At 42.5% G+C, this 22,095-nt stretch overlaps 1 protein-coding gene across 11 annotated transcripts in view; it reads right to left on the bottom strand.

The window, feature by feature from the left end:
• LOC306697809 (uncharacterized protein) overlaps positions 1-22,095 on the bottom strand; it is a 96,278-nt gene that overhangs the window by 35,106 nt on the left and 39,077 nt on the right. For all 11 annotated transcript variants that reach the window (XM_079161861.1, XM_079161862.1, XM_079161865.1 and 8 more), the window contains 2 exons: positions 1,972-2,145; positions 1,411-1,584 (listed from right to left, as the gene is read on the bottom strand). In XM_079161861.1, coding sequence (XP_079017987.1) covers positions 1,411-1,584; positions 1,972-2,145 — 348 coding nt within the window. The remainder of the gene's footprint in view (positions 1-1,410; positions 1,585-1,971; positions 2,146-22,095) is intronic.

Here is a 22,095-nt window from a genome sequence, read left to right as displayed (position 1 = left end):
CTGAGTCTGTCTGCTGTTTGCTGCTGAGCAGGTAGTGAACAGTGGCTTCATCACAGCTTGTTGGATGAAAACAGCTGCTGCTGGAAACACTGAGACTCAACCAAACAGGAAATGTGCTGCAGAACCAAAACTAGGAGCTAAAAGAGGCTAAAAAGCTCAGTAGAGCTGCAGAGATGGAGACAGTTCTCTGTGGGTTCATCACCACCACACGACTCTTCACCATCACACAGAGTCAGCTGATCCGTTGTCAATATAGAAGCATTGATTGTTGATGTTCTGGTCCTGACAAGCGACCTCTTGTGTTTGTGTAATAATGACTGTTGTCTCTCAGAAGTAAAGGAGAAAGTATCCTGAAACCACTACAGCGCCACAAACCCTCTGATGGAGGAGGTCGGGGGGGATGGTTGGATGTACAAAGCTGTTCACATCCCGTCTCCTAGCAACAGTCAACACTGGTTTCTATGATCTGTAATCTGGGGGTGAAAATATTACAGTTCAAGTCCGTCTGCAGCCACAGAGCACTGCCTGTGTCCCCCTAGAACTTTGGTCCAGTCCTCAATAAACCTCTTTGGGCTCTGACACACCATGTCCACAATCAGCTGTTGGTTCTTCACTGAGCGTCTGTGGCCGACTGTCACCTGTAGTTTCAACAAGTCGACTCTTATCAGCCAGAGAACTGGCTCTCAGTGCAGAACAAACCACAACCAGGTAAAGCTGAACTCCTTCAAAACAGAAAAATATTCCTATTGTGATGATTCATCAAGACGCTTTAAACAGATTGTTTCTGTCTGTTTGTCTTTTCACAATAAAGTCTGGACTAAAGGCCAACACACACGAGCATCAAAACATCAACTATTGTTTGATATGAGCCCACAAACCTGCAGCATGACGACGTTGACTCATGTCAACCCACCATGATGCCCGTCAGCGTGTCAGGATAAACCACTGTCCTATTTTCCCTGTCTCTGGTAGTTTGAGGTCAGCTTGGTGTATCAGGATCATATTAACCAGGCTGACAGTGTGACAGAGAAAAGTCTCCAGCTCTACCTCCTCTATCAGACTGATTGTCTGTGGCTGCAGCAGGCCTCTTCATACCTGAGAGTTTCCAGTCTCCAGTGAGGATCCTTCAGTCCAGCAGACAGCAGCTTCACTCCTGAGTCTCCTGGATGATTGTAGCTCAGGTCCAGCTCTCTCAGATGGGAGGGGTTGGAGCTCAGAGCTGAGGCCAGAGAAGCACAGCCTTCCTCTGTGATCAGACAGCCTGACAGGCTGCAAACACACAAAACAACACACATGTCACATGATCTGAGGGAACTGTGAGGGCTGAAGGTTTATGTTTATTACTGTCATCACCAATCTGTTTGTGTGTAAACTTTTTCTTCGTCCAAGAAAAGTAATTCACAGGGTCACCTGAGAGTCTCCAGTGTACAATGTGGACTCTCCAGTCCAGCAGATATTAGCTTCACTCCTGAATCCTGCAGGTTGTTGTTACTCAGGTCCATCTCTCTCAGACTAGAGGACTGGGAGCTGAGAACTGAGGACAGAGCTTCACAGCTTCTCTCTGAAAGGTTACAGACACTCAGTCTGAAGAGACAAGGATGAAGAAAGAAGAAACAATAAGTAGAAAAGATAGCAGCGTATTTAAGTTATGTGAGGAACTGTGAGGGCTGGAAGGTTACTGCAGTACTGAGATACTGTCGGCTACTGTGGGGTTACATTAACATTGTTACTGATTGTTTTCTCGTCACAACCAAGAACCCACTAATGTCTATCAACAATCTGACAACATTACTGCTAACTCTCTGATGTAACAATAGACTGAGAAAAAAACACTATAACATATGTTTATGGAAATATATTGAAATTAAATATTTGATTGAAATCATGAAAGCAGAAACAATCTTATGAAGGTTATGAGTTTACCCATAGAAGTAAATAAGGAAACTATTTGGACATTAATTGAATCCTGACCTGAGAGTCTCCAGTTCACAGTGTGGACTCTCCAGTCCAGCAGACATTAGCTTCACTCCTGAATCCTGCAGGTCGTTGTTACTCAGGTCCATCTCTCTCAGACTAGAGGACTGGGAGCTGAGAACTGAGGACAGAGCTTCACAGCTTCTCTCTGAGAGGTTACAGTCACTCAGTCTGAAGAGACAAGGATGAAGAAAAAATAAACAATAAGTAGAAAAGATAGCAGCGTATTTAAGTTATGATGTATGAATCTAACTCTCTCTGTACTTACAGAGCTTTGTTGGAGGCTTTGACCACTGGCAGCAGCCTCAGAAGAGCCTCCTCTGAAGCAGAGTACTTCTTCAGGTCAAACACGTCCAGATCTTTTTCTGATGACAGTAAGATGAAGACCAGAGCTGACCACTGAGCAGGAGACAGTTTATCTGTGGAGAGACGTCCTGAACTCAGGGACTGTTGGATCTCCTCCACTAGAGAACCATCATTCAGTTCATTCAGACAGTGGAACAGATTGATGCTTTTCTCTGGAGACACATTCTCATTGATCTTCTCCTTGATGTACTGGACTGTTTCATGATTGGTCTGTGAGCTACTTCCTGTCTGTGTCAGCAGACCTCGTAGGAGAGTCTGATTGGTCTCCAGTGAAAGACCCAGGAGGAAGCGGAGGAACAAGTCCAGGTGTCCATTTGGACTCTGTAAGGCCTTGTCCACAGCACTCTGGTAGAGACGTGTTAGTTCAGGTTTGTCTCTGGAGACTTCAGACAACCGGGAGGTTGTTGGTTCTTCTGACAGCAGATTGACTCCAGAGTTGATGAAGGTCAGATGGACATGAAGAGCAGCCAGAAACTCCTGAACACTCAGATGGACGAAGCAGAAGACCTTGCCCTGGTACAGTCCTCTCTCCTCTCTAAAGATCTGTGTGAACACTCCTGAGTACACAGAGGCTGCTCTGATGTTGATGCCACACTCTGTCAGGTCGGATTCATAGAAGATCAGGTTGCCTTTCTGCAGCTGATCAAAAGCCAGTTTTACCAGAGACTCGGTCATCTCCCTGCTCTCTGGACTCCAGTGTGGATCTGTCTCAGCTCCTCCATCATACTTGACCTTCTTCAGTTTGGACTGAACCACCAGGAAGTGGATGTACATCTCAGTCAGGGTCTTGGGCAGCTCTCCTCCCTCTCTGGTCTTCAACACATCCTCCAGAACTCCAGCAGTGATCCAGCAGAAGACTGGGATGTGGCACATGATGTGGAGGCTTCGTGAGGTCTTGATGTGGGTGATGATCCTGCTGGCCTGCTTCTTATCTCTGAATCTCTTCCTGAAGTACTCCTCCTTCTGTGGGTCAGTGAACCCTCTGACCTCTGTCACCATGTCAACACACTCAGGAGGGATCTGATTGGCTGCTGCAGGTCGTGTGGTTATCCAGAGGCGAGCAGAGGGAAGCAGTTTCCCCCTGAAGAGGTTTGTCAGCAGCACATCCACTGAGGTGGACTCTGTAACATCAGTCAGGACCTCATTGTTGTGGAAGTCCAGAGGAAGTCGACACTCATCCAGACCGTCAAAGATGAACAGAACCAGGAACTCTTCAAACCTGCAGATTCCTGCTTCTTTGGTTTCACTGAAGAAGTGATGAACAAGTTCCACCAAGCTGAACTTCTTCTCTTTCAGCACATTCAGCTCTCTGAAAGTGAATGGAAATGTGAACAGTATGTCCTGGTGGTCTTTGTCTTCAGCCCAGTCCAGAGTGAACTTCTGTGTTAAGACTGTTTTCCCAATGCCAGCCACTCCCTTTGTCATCACTGTTCTGATTGGTTCCTCTCCTCCAGGTGAGGCTTTAAAGATGTCTTCTTGTCCGATGGTTGTTTCTGGTCTGTGTGGTTTCCTGGATGCTGTTTCAATGTGTCTGACCTCATGTTCATCATTGACCTCTGCAGTCCCTCCCTCTGTGATGTAGAGCTCTGTGTAGATCTGGTTCAGAAGGGTTGGGTTTCCTGCTTTAGCGATTCCCTCAAACACACACTGGAACTTCTTCTTCAGGTTAGATTTGAGTTCACGCTGACAAACTGCAGCAAGAAGTCCTGAATGAACACAACAAAGAAGATCAATGAGTCAGAGAATAGATTTCAACATTTCATTTCCTCAAAGAATGAGTCTATGAATACATGTTGGTCCATCTCTTGAGACTTTAGTAAACGTCCCATTTATCCAGCATGTTAAATCTTTAGAGAAATCCTCTTACTGCTCTGCAGACAGTCAGCCAGCTCCTCCTGCTTCATCCTCCTCAGGAAGTTCAGTGTGATCTTCAGAAATGCCTCTCTGCTGCTCCTCCTCTGCTCTTCATCCTCACCGTCCAGCACCTCCTCATCCTCCCTCTGACTCTCTAAGCATTCTGGGTAATCTGAACTCAGTCCCTTCTGGATCTTCTTCAGCTCGTTCTTCACAAAAGTGACGATGTTCTCCTCCAGCAGCTGGAACAGAATATTCTCTGAATGACACAAACTAAAACCATGGAACCAAACATCAGATCCATGTTGGACAGACTGACAATCCACTGGTCTACAAAGTGCAGCATGGAGATGATTGTGAACAGAATAGATTTAAAGTAGTTGTACATGTACAGACCATAAATATGGAGTCCAGGTGTGTTTGATGCTGCTGGGCAGACTGACCTCTGGGAACCTCTGAGCTCTCCTGGTCCTCTCTGTGGAGGAATCATGAAGAATCAGCTCACATTGTGTCTGTCCACACAGAGACCAACACAAGGTAAAGGTCCATGAAGTGATATGTGGATGTGGATCAGATGAGTCCCTGTAGTGGTAAAGGTTCACTAGTCCTGCTGATCCCACTGAGAATCAACAGCTCAGTCTTCCAGCTCACCTTTGATCAACAGAGTGGCGTCCATCTTTGAAGTTCATAGGAAGACCCATAGACCGGTCACTCTTCATGGACACACAGCTGGGTTCAGGTTCAGGTTCAGGTCCAGGTCCAGGTCCAGGTCCAGGTCCAGGTCCAGGTTGTTCCAGCTTCCTCCTGATGGAAAAAACAGATCAATTCTGCTCTGAGACAAAACCTGTACTCGGTGTACAGTAGGTTTTTATACCAACTTCACATGCAGGGTTGGAAACAGTCTCCAAAAATTCCAAGTGAAGACAGGTGTGAGTCAAGGAAGTGTGACGTCAGCTTTGCTCTTCAATATTACTCTTGACTGGGTAATGAGACAAACAACTGAAGACCAAAATAGAAGCATTCGATGGACACTCTTTTCATCACTTGAAGATCTAGACCAGGGGTCCCTAATAGGCGGACCGCGGTCCGGATCCGGACCCAGACGCCGTTGTATCCGGACCCAGGACCTAAAACCGATAGATAATTGAGAATTATTCCATTTTAACGGAGCGCTTCTATTTTAAGCGGCGCAGCTTTTTCAGCCTTTACGGTACTTGTTCAGCGGCGCAAATCACATCACGTGATGCAGCTCAGCCAATCAAATGTGAGTATTCTGACAAGTTTCCTGATTCCAGTGAGATGTTCACACACGGGAGAGACGAGGAAACAACGAAGAGCAGGAGAATAATTAGTGAGTCAGAGAAGTTATTTCACATGACGTTCTCCAAAGAGAGAAACGTGGTCAGAGAGACCAGAGAGACCAGAGTCTCTAACCATTAATGAACAGACTCTTATAGGTTCATTCTTCACACGTCAGTTTAAAACCAGTAGGACTCACATGTTCAGAGACCGTGACGGTTATTAAAAGCGGTAAATGAAGCGACTCTACGAGACAAAGAACAACTCTTTAGAGCAAACGTTCCATCTCACATCTGAAATGAATTCACAGATAATAAACCTAAGAGTCCAATATGATCAATGATGTTAACAGAGAGAATAGAGCTGAAACAAGAGGTTTAATAACCACAGAGGAAGTCCTGAACACTAATTTATCTTGTTACAAGATGAGAAGAAGATAATATTGTGTTTTTTTATTGACATCACTTCACCCTGAATGAAGTGAATTTAAAGCTGCAGGACAATGTTTCTAAAATGAATGACTTTATTTTAAGATGCACATTTGTCAAAAGCTTTCTGTTCTGTCAGTTATTCTTTAATCCAGACATTATTTTACTTGAAATGAGAAGAACATTTATTTATGTATTTCTATGTATTATTTATAATCCATCCAGTTAAATGTGAAAACTGAGAATAATAATTGTTAAAATATAATTGATGTTTTTCTTTATTTGATTTGACAGTTGTTGACACACAGAGACGCTACTACTACTAGACTTCTTGAATATATATATATACATATAAAAAATATTATAATATCTTATATAATATATATCTTAGTGCTGAGCAACGATTACAATTATTAATCTCATGATTATTTTTTTATATGAACTAAAGATCAATAACATTTGGTTCAGTGACGTGCGGTGAGGTTCGTGGCTGGTGAGTCAGATTTACAAACATATGAACCCAATATAGAGCAGATTAAACCACCATTCAATAGAGCAGCTTGCACATTGACTACTGGTTGTTCTTCATGTTTCATATGTTGGAGAAAAATCAAAGTGACCATTGATCTTATGAGTGACCATTGATCTTTTGTGCTTACAAATGCGGTGTTAGGAAGTGATTACTTTTATGGCGTCCTGCTAGAATTAGCTGGCTTCCTTTTCTCACTCAGGACGACCACTGTTTATTCTTCTTAGGTGTCGAGGCCTCTCAGCAGCATGTTCTGAAGTAGAAGGATAACAAAGAACTGTGGAAGCGTGGAGGTGGGGGCAGAGCAATGTTATGGCTCAAACCTCCTCCTGATTGCGAGAACGTGACCTTCATTGAAGACCAAATGTTCTAGTGAAGTTACAAACACTTTGTTCTTTTGACGCCATATGTATTGTGTATGTGTCACCTCCTGTGACAGAATGCTAAACAAGTATATATACCAGTGTCTCAGAGCCAGACCTCTGAGCAGTCTTGGCACGTTATTGTATGTGTTCAACCCTGTCTCCTTCTTTGCAAAGAATAAATGTTAACTGATTCATGATTTTCCATCGGTCTTGCGTGAATTTTTCTAACACATATCAGCATTCTTTACACACACATAGGTAAGCTACATTTGGTTATATTTTCCTGTTTTTGAGAATTGTTAAAGCTTAGATATTTAATCTTCAATGTTTGCGGTCAAAGCAAAATATAAGAAGAAGAGAAGTGTAGAAGAAGAGAAGTGAAGAAGAAGAGAAGTGTAGAAGAAGAGAAGTGTAGAAGAAGAGAAGTGTAGAAGAAGAGAAGTGAAGAAGAAGAGAAGTGTAGAAGAAGAGTAACGGAACTACAACCATGAACCGACCCGTGGTCTCTCTCGCCCCCTTCAGTGAGGCAGAGGTACTGTTTGCTCCTCTGAGCTTCTTCACTGAGGTTTAATGTCAGATCAGCAAGACTGAATATGTTCTACACACACGTGAAATACAATACATGAGCTATTCTATGAAAGAAAGGACTTATAATACAAGTGTCTACACATATTACAGTGGTGACAAACAATGAGAAAGCAGAAGACACAATCTCAACCCAGTTTGTGAGGGATTGCGCAATCTGAGGTGAGTTCATATATTTGGGCAACACTGTCAGACACGATGGGGGCCCAGATAAAGACATCAAGAATCATCTTAATAAGGCAAGAAACGCTTCCAAAGTCCTGAATAACATATGGAGGTCACAGCAGGACACCATCAAGACCAAACTCAAATGTATCAGAGCTGTGTTTTATCCACCCTATTGTTCTATTATCATAATATATGATATTAACATAAAACCTATTGTACGGTTCTGAATGCTGGAGAATGACACAAGAAGATCTCAACAGACTGTCAACCTTCCACACCAGAGTTTAAGGAGAATACTGCACATGTTCTGGTTAAACACCATTTCAAATGAAGAACTGATGACAAATGGCAACAAGAATGCATGGAGACCATCCTAATGAGAAGAAGATGGAGATAGGACATGTGTTGAGGAAAGACCCTGCTGATGTTACAAGAACAGCCTTACATTGGACACCAGAAGGGAAAAGAAAACGAGGCCGACCAAGAAACACATGAAGAAGAACTGTGGAGAAGGAGATGCAGAGCCTGAAGCACTCATGGGGCTCCATCCAGCAACTCGCCCGGGACAGACGGGAGTGGAAGACTGTTGTTGCTGCCCTACATGCCAGGAGGCATAAAGGCCAGAGAGAGAGAGACTCTGTGTGTTAGTATCCTGGTAGTTTTAGGAGACGTTTAGTATGAAATCAATGTTTCATGTAGAAATGTTTCAGTGTTGATGTTGAAGCTGTATTCAGTGCAGCAAAGACAGGAAGTGATGCAGTGAGGTGACCATGATGGTTGAAGAGTAATGCTGTCCAATCAGGATGAAGAGAGGAACCATGTGTGAGTGTCCTTCTGACATCTTCATCATCATCATCATCATCATCACCACCATCATCATCATCATCATCATCATCATCATCATCATCATCATCACCATCATCATCATCATCATCATCATCACCATCATCATCATCATCATCATCATCATCATCATCATCATCATCATCATCATCACCATCATCATCACCATCATCATCATCATCAGTTTGAAATCCTCACCTTTGATCAACAGAGTGGCGTCCAGCTTTGAAATTAATAATAAGATCCATAGACCGGTCACTCTTCATGGACACACAGCTGGGTCCAGGTCCAGGTCCAGGTTCAGGTTCAGGTCCAGGTCCAGGTCCAGGACAGTGTGGTCCCTGATGGGTCCTGGTCACATGTAGGAACAGAGTCAGTGGATGAAAGACTTTGAGTCATGGACAGTTAGAGACGGTCATCTCACCTCTGAGCTTTGGTGTGGCTGGTTTTAGAGGGAGGGACTCCCTCCTCTCTGTCCTCACACTGATTCATAGCAGAGTCCACACCTTCACACAAACACAACAACATTATTTCTCTTCATCATGACAAACACACACAGCTCATTCACCTCAATACTAAAGACACTCATGGGACAGTTTCCATGTTGTTGTCACTTTGAGCTGCAGAGTCATCTCTAAGAAATGACGTTCACAATGCTCTTTAGTCTGTTGGCTTGTTTGAAGACTAGAGGAAGACTCTTCATGTGGCTTTTTATTGGCCTTTCTTTGGGGATGACGTCACTTTTCACTTCTATTTGAGTGACTTTGAAAAGCTCTTCAACGTTTGAAATGTTCCTCTGTCTCCACTTCCATTCTCTCTCTGCTGCTCAGCTCCTCTTTCACTCAGAAAAGTCTGAAGAGAAAAGTTAAATAGAAAAAGTGTCTCAGGCAGTTGAGTTCAGAAAAGGTCGACTACAAGCTGCTGATTAAGCTGCACTTTGAAAACAATCTTTATAAAACGGTAGAACGTCTGCAGCAGAAGTTCTCATTAAATTACAGTAAAATAAAATATATTCTACTACAATAAAATACCCTTAAATACAGATATTACCTCTAAATACACTGTAACATTACAGCAAAACTCTAGTACAAGTACATTTAGTTATTATTAGAAAACATGTCAAAGGTTTAAGAGAATACTAAATAAATTCTGCATATTTAATTGAACTATTTCATAGAATTATTCATTTTATCTCCAACATGTGTCTGTTAAAGTTTAGATTTCTGGAGATAAATCAAACTTCACTTTTCCTTCTTTTAAACCCCGTTAACGTGTCAAAAGACGTGATTTTAAATGCTCATCCTGTAAGTTTACAGTGTTTTACACGTTAAATATTGTTCATCAACCTCCAACACATGGAGCTGCTGTTTCTCCTCATGATCTCCCTTCAGAGTCCAGAAGTCCGTCAAACACAGAAGAGTAAAGTGATGTAAGCGTCCTCATAGGAACACTGTGGGCACTATGGGAACATGTGGAAGCTTTCATCTGATGGATCGTTCACTTCAACATTTGATCAGTTAGTAAAAGCTCGACTACAACCTGGTGATCGATGAGAGACAAAGTCAACACTAAAGACACACAAACACATTCAAACACGCCACAAATGGAGTAAATGTGTTGAGAAGCAGAAGAAGAAATGAACATGAAGCTTTGTGGACTTAGAGGATTGAAAGCAGCAGCTGAGAGCAAACAGTCTCTCAGGTGAGCTCTCTGGTCCCTGCTGGGTCCTAGTGCTCCACAGCAGTAAGTCCTGACAGGTCTGTGTACGTTTTAGTCATCTGTTTTACCGTTAATACGGAAAAACTAAATACGTAAATACCATGGTACTCTCGTCTTACGTTTCAAACCAAAAACGGGAAAACGGAAGTGGAAGGTCGTATTTCCGTTTTTGGTTCTGAATTCAAAAACGGAAAAACCAAAGAAGTCAAATAACGAGCCGGGTTTCGTTTTTGCAAATCCGTTTTTAGTTTTTTTCTTTAAAACGAGACGCAGAGCACAACAGGTAACCCGGAAACAAGAATATTTCAAAATAAAAGTGAAGGCAATATAATGACCGTATGCAAGAAATGAATAAATAAATAAATCTCTGCCGATGGGAGTGTGTTAGCATCAGTAGTGACTACATGCTGTTTAATATTCATTGTTTGATGCAACACAGTTCGTGATGTAGTTTCATCAAAGTCATGTTTGTGTTCACAGAGATGTTGCTGTTGCACTGATAGTTGTGTTTCACTGTGTTGTGCTGTTGATTCAGTGAACACAGAGTGTAGCCTGTAAGGACACACAAAGTGTTTCTTTCTACCACTAGATGGCAGTAAACGTGTATTTAAACCATAGATTCAGTCCTATTTACCTGTGCCTTTGTTCATTATCTAGGTTATTGATACAGATGTATTTAATACACAAAACAAGAGCAACAACATGATTGATTGGTTCTCTTTTCTTAGGAATGTTTAGTTTAAAAAAAAAAGAAAAATTTATGTATTTTCCATATTTTTTTAAAATGTAAAACAAATGTTTAACAAAAATCGTTTTAAAGGAAAAAACAAAAAACGGATTTGCAAAAACGAAACCCGGCTCATTATTTGACTTCTTTGGTTTTTCTGTTTTTGAATTCAGAACCAAAAACGGAAATACGACCTTCCACTTCCGTTTTCCCGTTTTTGGTTTGAAACGTAAAACGAGAATACCATGGTATTTACGTATTTATGTATTTTCCATATTTTTTTAAAATGTAAAACAGATGAATAAAACGTACACAGACCCTGACAGACCCCAGATCAGACTGAACTCCTCTTCTTCATCACAGCGTCATCATTCAAAGCAACACTTCATCTGGACTTCAACATTCAAACTAACAGCAGCTTCTCTCTGCCGGCTCACACAGGCGGCCATCTTGTTTCCCAGCTGACGTTTGTGTTTGAAAGCAGCTTTAAACAATCACACGTTCACAACAATCAATGACGTCACTTCAACCAATCACAGCTCCACTTACTGAACTTTCAGCATGAACTTCCTCCGTGTGCAGCTCTCTTCTGTCCTCAGCAGGTCTGTGTAGAAAAGGAGCTTCGTGCTTCACTTCAACTTCAACTTCCATCAGACGAAGTGAAGTGACGCAGCTTGTTATGCTTCATCAGAGAGGGCGTGTGTCCTCACGTCACCATCACAGGATGCAGTCGGACTGGTTGGACTGAGTCTCAGTCTGAGCTGCGTTCACAGGATCAAATGTCATTGTGAACACAAACCTCCTCACAGCTCAAACAAGAGTCTCTCAGGATCAAACTCAGCATCTGTGGACAAATCACTTCAACTTGTAAAGAGTTGCTTTGACAACAGACTGGATTGTGTTGTTGAGAGCAGATAGTTTAGAGGATCCATGCACGCCCCTCTTTGTCACCTTGTCTCCTTGTAGATGTAGACTAGTAGGGAACAGAGGATCAAGCAGAAACCTTTGCAGCAAATGTTGTGTAGAGTTGATCTAGAATAATACATTCACTAAGACAACAGAGAGACCTGAGAGTGTTGTTGTTCTTCACTCCACTTTGTGGATCTGGTTGAACCTGTTGGGGCGGGACAGCTTCCTTACAAAGTACATACTGATGCATGCAGTCTGCATTCAATTGGGACAGACTGCTTCCTCATCACATGGCACCTTGAACTCTGACCTTCTTGTTCATGAATCTGCTGTGCAAAGGATTGTGGGTCAGAATAGCCAGGAAAGCATGCTGGCCTGCATCCTGCAACATTTGTTTGTTTGTTTGTTTGTTTATTTATTTATTTAGCAGGGACAACGCCCACCAATCAACAGTAGAACTGTAAGTGAGCCAGAGTTAGCCAGAGAGGCTCGTTTCCATCTGCAGTCCCCGGACAGATGTTTCAAGGCAGCCTAAAATAACTAAATATCAAATGGCAACGGAATTAACATTCATAGACAAACGGACAGCAATAGTATCGACAAAACCAATACACAGCAAAAGAAAAGTGTACGACACGAGAGCAGAGCAGACATAACAGGCTGCAGCATGCGTCAGAACAAACCTACAGTACAACACTGAAGCACATAACATACACATCAAAACATGTAAAATAGCAACACTGAACAAGACAAATGCACATGTAGGTGAAACAAGCAGGACAGACAGCACATCAATGCTTGCACACCTGATTGGCAACAAGCCGTTCTTTAAGGTTATGCTTGAATGTTTTGTACGTGTTGTGTGCGTATGTGTGATGTCAGAGCATTCCACCAGTGAGCTGCCTTCACAGAGAATGTAGTCTAGTGAGTCTGCAGCTTTGAGTGCTTTGTCTAATAAAATCACTAAGTGGAGGCGGGGCCATACCATGTAACAGTTTAAAAACCAGACACACATCAGTGAATCTAATGAGGTTCTCCCAACTCAGGATATGGTGCTTGATGAGAATATTGCAGTGATGGTGACTTTTGTTTTTTTTATCAAGTGTTTTTAGGGCTTGTTTATGGAGAATGTTAATATATTTTAATGTTGTGCTGCTGGCTTGTGCCCAGCTGGTTCAGCAGTAGGTCAGATGGGGACAATCATTGCATTAAAATACAATTTTGCAGCCCGCATGGTTAGACAGTGTCTTATATATCTAAAATGTATGAGATTACATTAGTGGTAGCTGGCATGCTACTGCTAGGGCGTGGGCCCAGCCTGGTGGTAGCTGGCATGCTGCCACTTGGGCCTGGGCCAGACCTCGAGGTGGCAGAAAGTTTGTTTCTTCCATCCAGTAGTTCACATGTTTCTGGATGAAGAGTAGAGCCACCAATGCATTGCTGTTGATCAGTAGCCAGCAGTCCCAAAGGGAAAATATCTGTTGGTTCCTTCCTTCCAGTACAATCATGCCAAACTTGCACTGATTCATGAAGACAATCCTTGGACAAAGGACTTCTTTGGTCTAGGATAAGGTTTGCTAGCGGACCAGGATTCAGTTGTATGTCCCCACTTAGTAACAGCAGAAACAGTAGAGTGCTGTAAACATACCTTTGGTTGCTTCTCTTGGTGTGTTGTTTGCTTTCTCTACTAGAAATTCCATTGAAATGTTCTTTCTGCCAGAAAATGGAATAAGCAGTCAAATATCCGTGTCCAAAGAAATTCAATCTCGGTGAGTTATTCAAAAGTGCAGAATGTCCAGGAGTGATTGATTGATATCCAGCCAGACAAAGGCCTCGAGCAGGTGGAACAAGCAAACACCACGAGCAGAATAACAGTGTCCAAACACCTCCATTTTCTCTGTAGCTTTAATTGATTCTTGTCTTTGATTTAAGTATTTCTTTGAGTTGAAAAGCATCGGCTAAAACTGATAGAATCTGGAGTAAAATGTTAAATAAGAGGATTGGCGTGGAGCCCAACACACCACACCTGTCCTCGGCGGCCATCTTGGAATCCAACTCTGTAGTTAGAGACAGGAAGGAGGAGACCAGAAGGATTTGACTGAATGTAGAACACAAACTGTAATTCCTGCAGCAAACACCCCCAAGGTGGAAACAACACGACCACCGTCAACAACAACCTGCAGGAAAGACAAGATGTCCTGAAGGGAGCAGGAAGGAGGAGCGAGGCCCTTCATCTGCATCAGTCCACCAACGAGTCAAGTCATCCCTCTAACGGGAGGACACATGTGCATTCTGATACGTGTAGACAACAGAGACCGGGAGACCCAGGTCGCTCAGTCTCACCCTTAAACCTCCAGACCACGAGGTGCTGACCCAGAATGCAACGCTCTCCTTGATGCAGAGCAGTGGGAGGTCCAGGAACCATTAGGACCACTAGTGATGCAACATGGACAGGTGCTGCTTTGAACCCTGTAGAAGTGTCCACTGCTAAAGGAGGACACTGGGTGTTTTCTCTATTACTGAATAAGAGAGAAGAGGTGATGATCTGCCCTCATCAGAACAGACGCTGCTGCCCTGTGCAGGGCCGGGGATCTGACAACCTCCTGTCTGTTGAGGTTCACCTCCACAGTGCTGTTGTCCCACCTCAACATGCTTCCCCCTCAGTTGTGGAGTGAAATGGTTCAGCATCTCATCGACAGCAACAAGCTCCAGCAGGTTGATGTGATGAGAGGAGTCCAGCCACGTGCCTCCTACTCCTCAATGGAAACCTGGACGTGATGGGGACTCACACCAGTCTTACACTACAATCACAATACAACAAAACATGAACAAGGATTTAAGTTAAAGCTAATTAAAAGTCAAATTAAAGGACAGGTCTTTCATTTATTTTTAAAACTTCCAAGGGAGTTTTCTGTTGTAAGATCCAAGGGGAGAGAGTTCCACAGTTTAGGGCCATGAAGACAGAAAGAACCTCACTAGAACTCTTGTGGGAGTTCAGGACCTTCTAAAAGAACGGCAGTGGAAGATCTGAGAGTTCTTGTTGGGACATAAAATAAAAGGCAGTCTCTGTTAAATGAAGGTGTTTGATCATGTGAGTCTTTGTAGAGAAGTACAAGGACTTTAAAATCAACTGTAAGAGACACAGAGGAGCCAGTGTAGTGAAACCAGTGAAGCTCTGCTGCAGAGAGACCTACCGATCCCTCAAGTCCACTGATTAAAACCTCAAGATCAGGTTCCGGTGACGTCATCGCCCTGAATGGCAGCCTAAAGCGATAGCTCCTCCGGGAAAATAACCACCACGCCCTGATAAACAATCAAATATTACATTTTCCGAGAATATTCCGGCTGGTAAGTGGGGCAACAATGGGAAAAAAGGACACAAACAAAAAAACACGATTGTAGAACCCGTAAATGAAGGAAACGCAAAGAACAGCTCTCCGACACATGCACAAGATGGCGGAGCTAATGCTAACTCTCAGCCAGACACGGCAAGTTTAACCAAAGTTCTGGAAGAAATACGGGACTTTCGCAAAGACACAAAACATCAGCTAAATGATATTTCTTCCGAGCTGGCCAACGTTAACCAAAAAAAACAGCAGAGGCAGAGACACGAATCGAAAGTGTGGAAGATCGAGTTCAGAACTTGGAACAAGTGCTCGGCAAGAAGATAAAAGTGATCAACAGGAAAACAAATGACTCGACCAAGAAGGGAGATCACGTCGGGAGAATTTAAGGATATATAATGTTCCTGAAGGAGCGGAGGGTCGTCTATGGTGGAGTTTGTGGAAAAGTTAATGCGGGGCACGCTGGACCCCCCCCCCCCCCCATCTACGGACCTTGGTATTGAGAGGACGCACCGGGCGCTCGCCCCCAAACCTACCGGTGACAGAGAAGACAAGCCACGGTCAATAATTATCAGATTTCACCGATACAAAACCAAAGAAGAGATTCTGCACAAGGCCTGGGGAAAGAAAAGAGTGCTTCTGAACGAGAGACTAATATATTCCGACCAAGATTATCCCCCAAAGGTCCTGCAGAACCGTAAGAAATACTCTGAAGCAAAGCGAGTGTTAAGGCAGAGACAGATCCGCTTCCAGACTCCGTACCCCGCTAAACTGCGAGTGTTTTACAAAGACGGGACGCAGCTGTACCAGTCGGCTGAAGAGGCGACTGCAGATATGAAAGACAGAGGGTTGCCTGTCAGCGTGATCACACCGAGGGAGAGCCTGGCTGAGCAGCGGTGAGAGGACCGACACAGCAGGGGACAAGAGAAGACCGGGACACGAGTATTCGGGAGAGACTGAGGGCCTCCAGAAGAGCCGTAAGTCCTGACTAACCTCAAACATGTTGGTAAGCTGAAGAATCTAAAACTCACGGTGCTGCTCAATCTGAGGGATGCATATTGAACATGTTCTAGTTTTTTATTTGATCTTTATTAACATACACACCTTTTTCCCATTTGAATGTGAATATATACATGGGAGGAATACAAAGGGATTCTTTTCTTTCTCTCGTGCAATGGACACTGGAGGCTGCAGGGAGCCCTCGACCCCTCAGAGAGGCTCCCCACAGCCAGACGTTCTCTCAACCCAGGGGCATCTACAGAGACCCCAACCTTGGAATCACTTTGTTCCTGTTCTTTCATGTATGTTTCTTTGTTCTTGCTCGTTCAGGGAGTAGATCAGTTAAGTTCCGTTTTGATACGTTCGTTGATACAATGACAGACACACACATACACACACACACACACACACACACACACACACACACACACACACACACACACACACAGACACTCACACACACACGGTTAGTGACAAAGTAAAACGTCTTTTAATGTTAATGGGCTTTTGAATCCAATTAAGCGCAGTCAAATATCTAAAATGAAGACAGAACAAGCACATGTGGCATATTTACAGGAAAGCCATGTAAATGACACCGAGCATGAAACACTAAAGAGAATGGGCTTCACTCATGTGTTCCTCTCATCGTACAAGTCAGGACAGAGGAGAGGAGTCGCTATTCTTACATCAAGCAAACTACATTGTTGAAAAGGTATTTCAGATGGGAGACAAGGAGGGTAGATATGTTCTGGTGAGGGGGAATATAGAATCCTGTCACTCTGTTTAATATATATGCACCCCCAGGAAGCGACCTTTTTCCAGAAAATCACCAATATCATGAGGACAGAAACAGAAGGCCTCTTGATATGTGGGGGGGGCTTAAATATACACCTACAGCTAAAGTTAGACTCCTCCAGCAGGAAGACCAGGAAAGGAAGTCCATATATCAGAACGTCAGCACACCTTTGGAGGAGGTTGGTTTAATTGACATATGGAGAGACCTTTTCCCTGACAGACGGGATTACACTTATTATTCTGCCCCCCACACTCCTTATACACAAGAATAGACTATTTCATAACATTTGGAAAAGATAAGGATAAAGTAAACGATTGTGGGACAATAGATCTAAGTGACCATGCACCTTTAGACCTCTCTGTGGATCTTAAGGTGAGAACAAAGAATACTACATGGAAAATGAATCCAAGTTTACTCAATGATCTGGATGTTAAGAGACAAATTAGGAAAGAGTTTAGTCTTTACCTAGAATTCAATGACAATGGAGAAGTTTCACCTCCCATTCTGTGGGAGACTTTAAAGGCTGTCCTGAGAGGGAGAAGTATAGTATAAAAAGAAAACAAGGAATAAAATGCTTTAAAAACACAAATTGAGTTCAGCGCAAGATACATTTGGGCAAATTAGGAGAATTAGGAAGGAAATGAACAGTTTGACTACACAAGAAATCAAGAGAAACGCTATGAAAGTGGATCCAAATCAGTGAAAATACCAGCATGGAAAGTGAAAAAGAAGATGGCAGAAAACACAATTCACAGAATTAGGGATCCAAGAACAAAAGTGATAAAAAAAAATCGACAAAGTGAAATTCAGGAAGCTTTTGAAGTGTTTTACAAGAATCTAAAGTTCCAGAGGAGATGTAACTCAAGTTGACAGCTTTCTAAATTCTCTGAAGTTGCCCACTTTAAATGAAGACCAAATTAAAGGATGACGGCAGATATAACGGAAGATGAACTAAGATCTGCAATTAGTAGGTTACGATTAAGCAAGTCTCCAGGATCAGATGGTTATACGAGTGGTATAATTTAACAATGAGCTGGTCCCTGTGATACTGCCCACACTGAACTGGGCTTTAAAACAGGCGCAAACGCCACCCAGCTGGAAAGAAGCAACAACCTCAGTTATCCCAAAAGAAGGCCAGGATACAACGGAATGTTCTAAATATAGATTATTCACTTCCATCATGGCAAGACGATGAGAGGAGTCTTTACCCATGCTGATACATAATGATCAGACAGGGTTTATACAACAACGCCAAACACCAGATAATATACGAAGGACACAACACATTATGGATCAGATTCAAAGAAATAAGATCCAAGCAGTCGTGATAAGCGTAGATGCTGAAAAGGCTTTTGACTGTTAACTGGACTTTTCTTTATAGATTTGGTCAACATGACACAATTATTAAAACTATTCAGGCATTATATGACAATCCCACTGCCAGGATTAAAATCAACGGATATTTATCAAACAATTTCAATCTAGAAAGAGTTACCAGACCGGCTGTGCGTGGTCACCGCTACTCTTCACATTATAGTTGGAGCTGCTAGTTCAGGGGTCGGCAACCTTTACTACCCAAAGAGACATTTGGCCCCAAAAGCTATTTCATGTCACAGCTTATAAAGTTTTGTATATAGTTATATTATATATATACAAAAACTATAGTGTGTTGTATTTGTCAAATTATAGCGCAAGAATAAAGACACTTCTTGCCATTGTGTTGCTATTTTACCTGTTAGAACAATATCAAACTGATGAAGAGGAGAAAGAAATGTGCTCAGTTTGCTGCAGCAGTTGAGGAATCGCTCTTTGTCGCTCATCTCCAGCTTGATGCCTTTCAGCTAATGCTGTTTGTTCTGGAAGCTCATTCAACATTACATGTGTTTGCACATATCAAGCATACAAGTGAGCAGCATCGTTGGCAGTGAAAGCAAATGAATACGTCCACGCACAATTAAACTCTATTTCCCTCCCTGACTGGGCTTTTCTTTTTTTATTATTGATCCTTTGATAGTGTAGCCGAGGGTTGATGTTGCACCAATACTTTATGATAATAATAATAGCAAAGTATCAAGCAGACCTTTCAGCCTTAAAGACTTTATTACTCTGTCGTATTTTTTTAACTAAGCAACCAATCTACTTCCTGTTTACACCGGCACCATCATGCCCAGTGTACGTGAAGAGATCATCTGGATAACGATGCTGAAACGCTGTGTGGACGGAGATCGTTCTCCAGTAGTAGTGGACGTAGCCTCAGGGAGCTCAATACATCAGACAACATGAAGATATTAGAGGAATTACTCTTAAGGGATGGAACACTAATTCTCCTGCTACGCAGATGACATTTTGATCTACCTGGGGCAACCCACATACTCTTTACCTAAACTGATGCAATCTTTGGAACAGCATGGTAAACTATCAGGGAACAAGATGAATGTTACTCTCATATAACTACAGCCCACCAAGAGGAATTGAAAATAAATATCCTTTTGCATGGCAAACAACAGCCTTCAAATATCTGGGCATCAATATCACAAAAGATCTGACAAAACGTGCATATTATAACTACGATCCACTAATAAGAAAAATGAAGGAAGATGGAACTTAATCCCTTTCCTAAATTTCACTGCGAGGATTGAATCCATTGAAATGAATACACTGCCCAGACTACTCGATCTATTTCACCTCTACCAACAGAGATTAACCAAAACCAATGACTGAGACAAGATGTTATCTCGATGTATGTGGACAGGTGAAAGACCCAGGGTCCGTCTCAAAACTTTACAACTGCCTAAAGAAACGGGAGGATGGGCCTACCTTCTCTCAGAGATCACTATTCAGCTGCGCAGATGATGCTGTGATATGCTGGTGCGACCCGTCGTATAAAGCTCAATGGAAAATCATTGAAGAGAAAATAACTTCCACCCCCATGCAGGCAATCCTAGCTGATAACAATCTACAAAGTCACATACATACTACTGAGAACCCATGGGTGAAGGATGGAAAACACTATGAGAGAACACAAACCAGAGGGAGATATGGTAATACTTAGATATGTGCATATGATTCTGACTTCACACCAAATCAATTGGATTCTAGATTTAGGGATTGGACAGCTCCAGGAATAACAGCCATATGCAACATAATGAAAGGAGGCACACTGCTAAGTTTTGAAACTCTTAAAGAGAAACACTCACGAGAAAAACAGGACTTCTATCGATACTTGCAGACGCGACATTATGTGAACACGGAGATGAAACATATGACAAAGAGTACACATCTGATAGAAGTGTTTAGAACAGCATATAACTCAGATACAGGCAGTGAAATCATATCAGGTATATATAAATGTCTGTTGAATTTTAAAACACATTCAACCTCCATATTAAAGCTAAATGGGAGAAGGAGGGAGTGATAACTACATCTCAGGAGGAATGGACAGCAACATGGAAAGCTCAGTGGAAGGTTACCAGCTCGCAGACATGGACAGAGTTTGGTTGGAAAAATGTGACACAGTATTTTATTACACCCTCTCAGAAATACCACGATGATAGTGAACCTCCTGTTTGCTGGAGAGGATGTGGAAACCAAGATGCAAACCATCAGCACATCTTTTGGGATTGCCCCGTTATCACAGACTACTGGAGAGGGTTACACACGGCCCGACAAAACACTTCTGAAGGTGGAATACCTCCAGAAAGTAGGACCATGTGTCTTGGATATCTACCTAGAACACTGTCAAAGAGAGACAAATATTTAATAAATGGACTTCTGGTGGCCGGCAAAAAGACTCTGACCAGGAAATGGTTGTCACAAGAGAGTCCCACTCTGAACACATGGATGGAGAAGATGACAGCATCTGACAACTACTAACTGGAACAATTTTGGTCATTTTGGGAAAAATGGGTTACACACGTAACACCCCATAGACCTGATTTTATTTTCATGAATCAATGAATGTAACATAGATGATAGATCACTCCCTAGTTATAGTTTTTCTTTTGTTCTGTGTTGTTTCCTTGTTATACATGTGTAGAACTAAAAAGAGCATCATCTGAAAATCTGCATATGCAATGTACATTATCTGAAGGACATCTGTAAATGTCTAATTGATGCCAACTATCAATAAAATAAATACATGGAAAAAAAGAAAGAAATGACGTTCACAATGCTCTTTAGTCTGTTGGCTTGTTTGAAGACTAGAGGAAGACTCTTCATGTGGCTTTTTATTGGCCTTTCTTTGGGGATGACGTCACTTTTCACTTCTATTTGAGTGACTTTGAAAAGCTCTTCAACGTTTGAAATGTTCCTCTGTTTCCACGTCTACTACATCCAGTCAGAGCATGAAGCAGCTCGTCCAATGATCCATGATCAGTCATGTGACCTTGTTAGCTGCTGCTGGATTCACATCACTTTGTACCTTCATGTGTAGAGGAACCACTGAGAGCAGAGCTGAAAGCATCCGTCCAATCATTGATCAGCACATCAGCACTCATTCCTCCTTTACATCAACGTCCTGATTCTCTGTGATGGAGTCACACTGATGTCTCCTCTCAATGAGGCTGTTAGTGGAGCTGTCGCCCTCTGGTGGCTCAGAGGGAAACCGTCACCTTCAACTGACTCATTTCACCGGTTACAGCTTTTCACAATAAAACACCATCATTATTTGTTGGGTTGATGTTCTTATAAAACGGTTTAATATCAGCTGAACAGCTTCTTTATGCAGACGGCCACTTACACACATGAAATGAGTTTCTGTCTAAACGTCATTGAGCAGTAAAACCTGCATTTATTTGAGGATCATCACGTTTGTGCGTCAACATGAAGATTAAAGAAGAAGCTGCTTCCTCCAGATCTTCACTAATTCATTTAAAACAGTCAAATCAAACTGAATTCACCTTTTTAAATAATCAGCGACTCTCACTAACCTTTAGAAGCAGAGAAGAAGAAGCTGCAACATCACGAGCTCCAGAAGTTAAACTAAAGGAAACAGGAAGGGAGGACTGCGGTCAAGTCAGCAGACACTCAGATCTCCGTGGTCAACACAGCGAACAATAAATTGTAGTGCGCGTTTACGCTAAAAATTACGGTAAATGCATTCAAAAGATCGGGAGCGAACGAAGGACTTTGCAAAGTTAGCGGAAAGATTAACGTAAGACAACTTTCGGTTTTCTACAGAAGAACATCCGG

The sequence above is a fragment of the Pholis gunnellus genome (assembly GCF_910591455.1).
Source record: "Pholis gunnellus genome assembly, chromosome: 6".
Classification (NCBI taxonomy): domain Eukaryota; kingdom Metazoa; phylum Chordata; class Actinopteri; order Perciformes; family Pholidae; genus Pholis; species Pholis gunnellus.
Note: the sequence above shows the minus strand (reverse complement) of the source record. Positions and strands in the feature narration are given on the sequence as shown.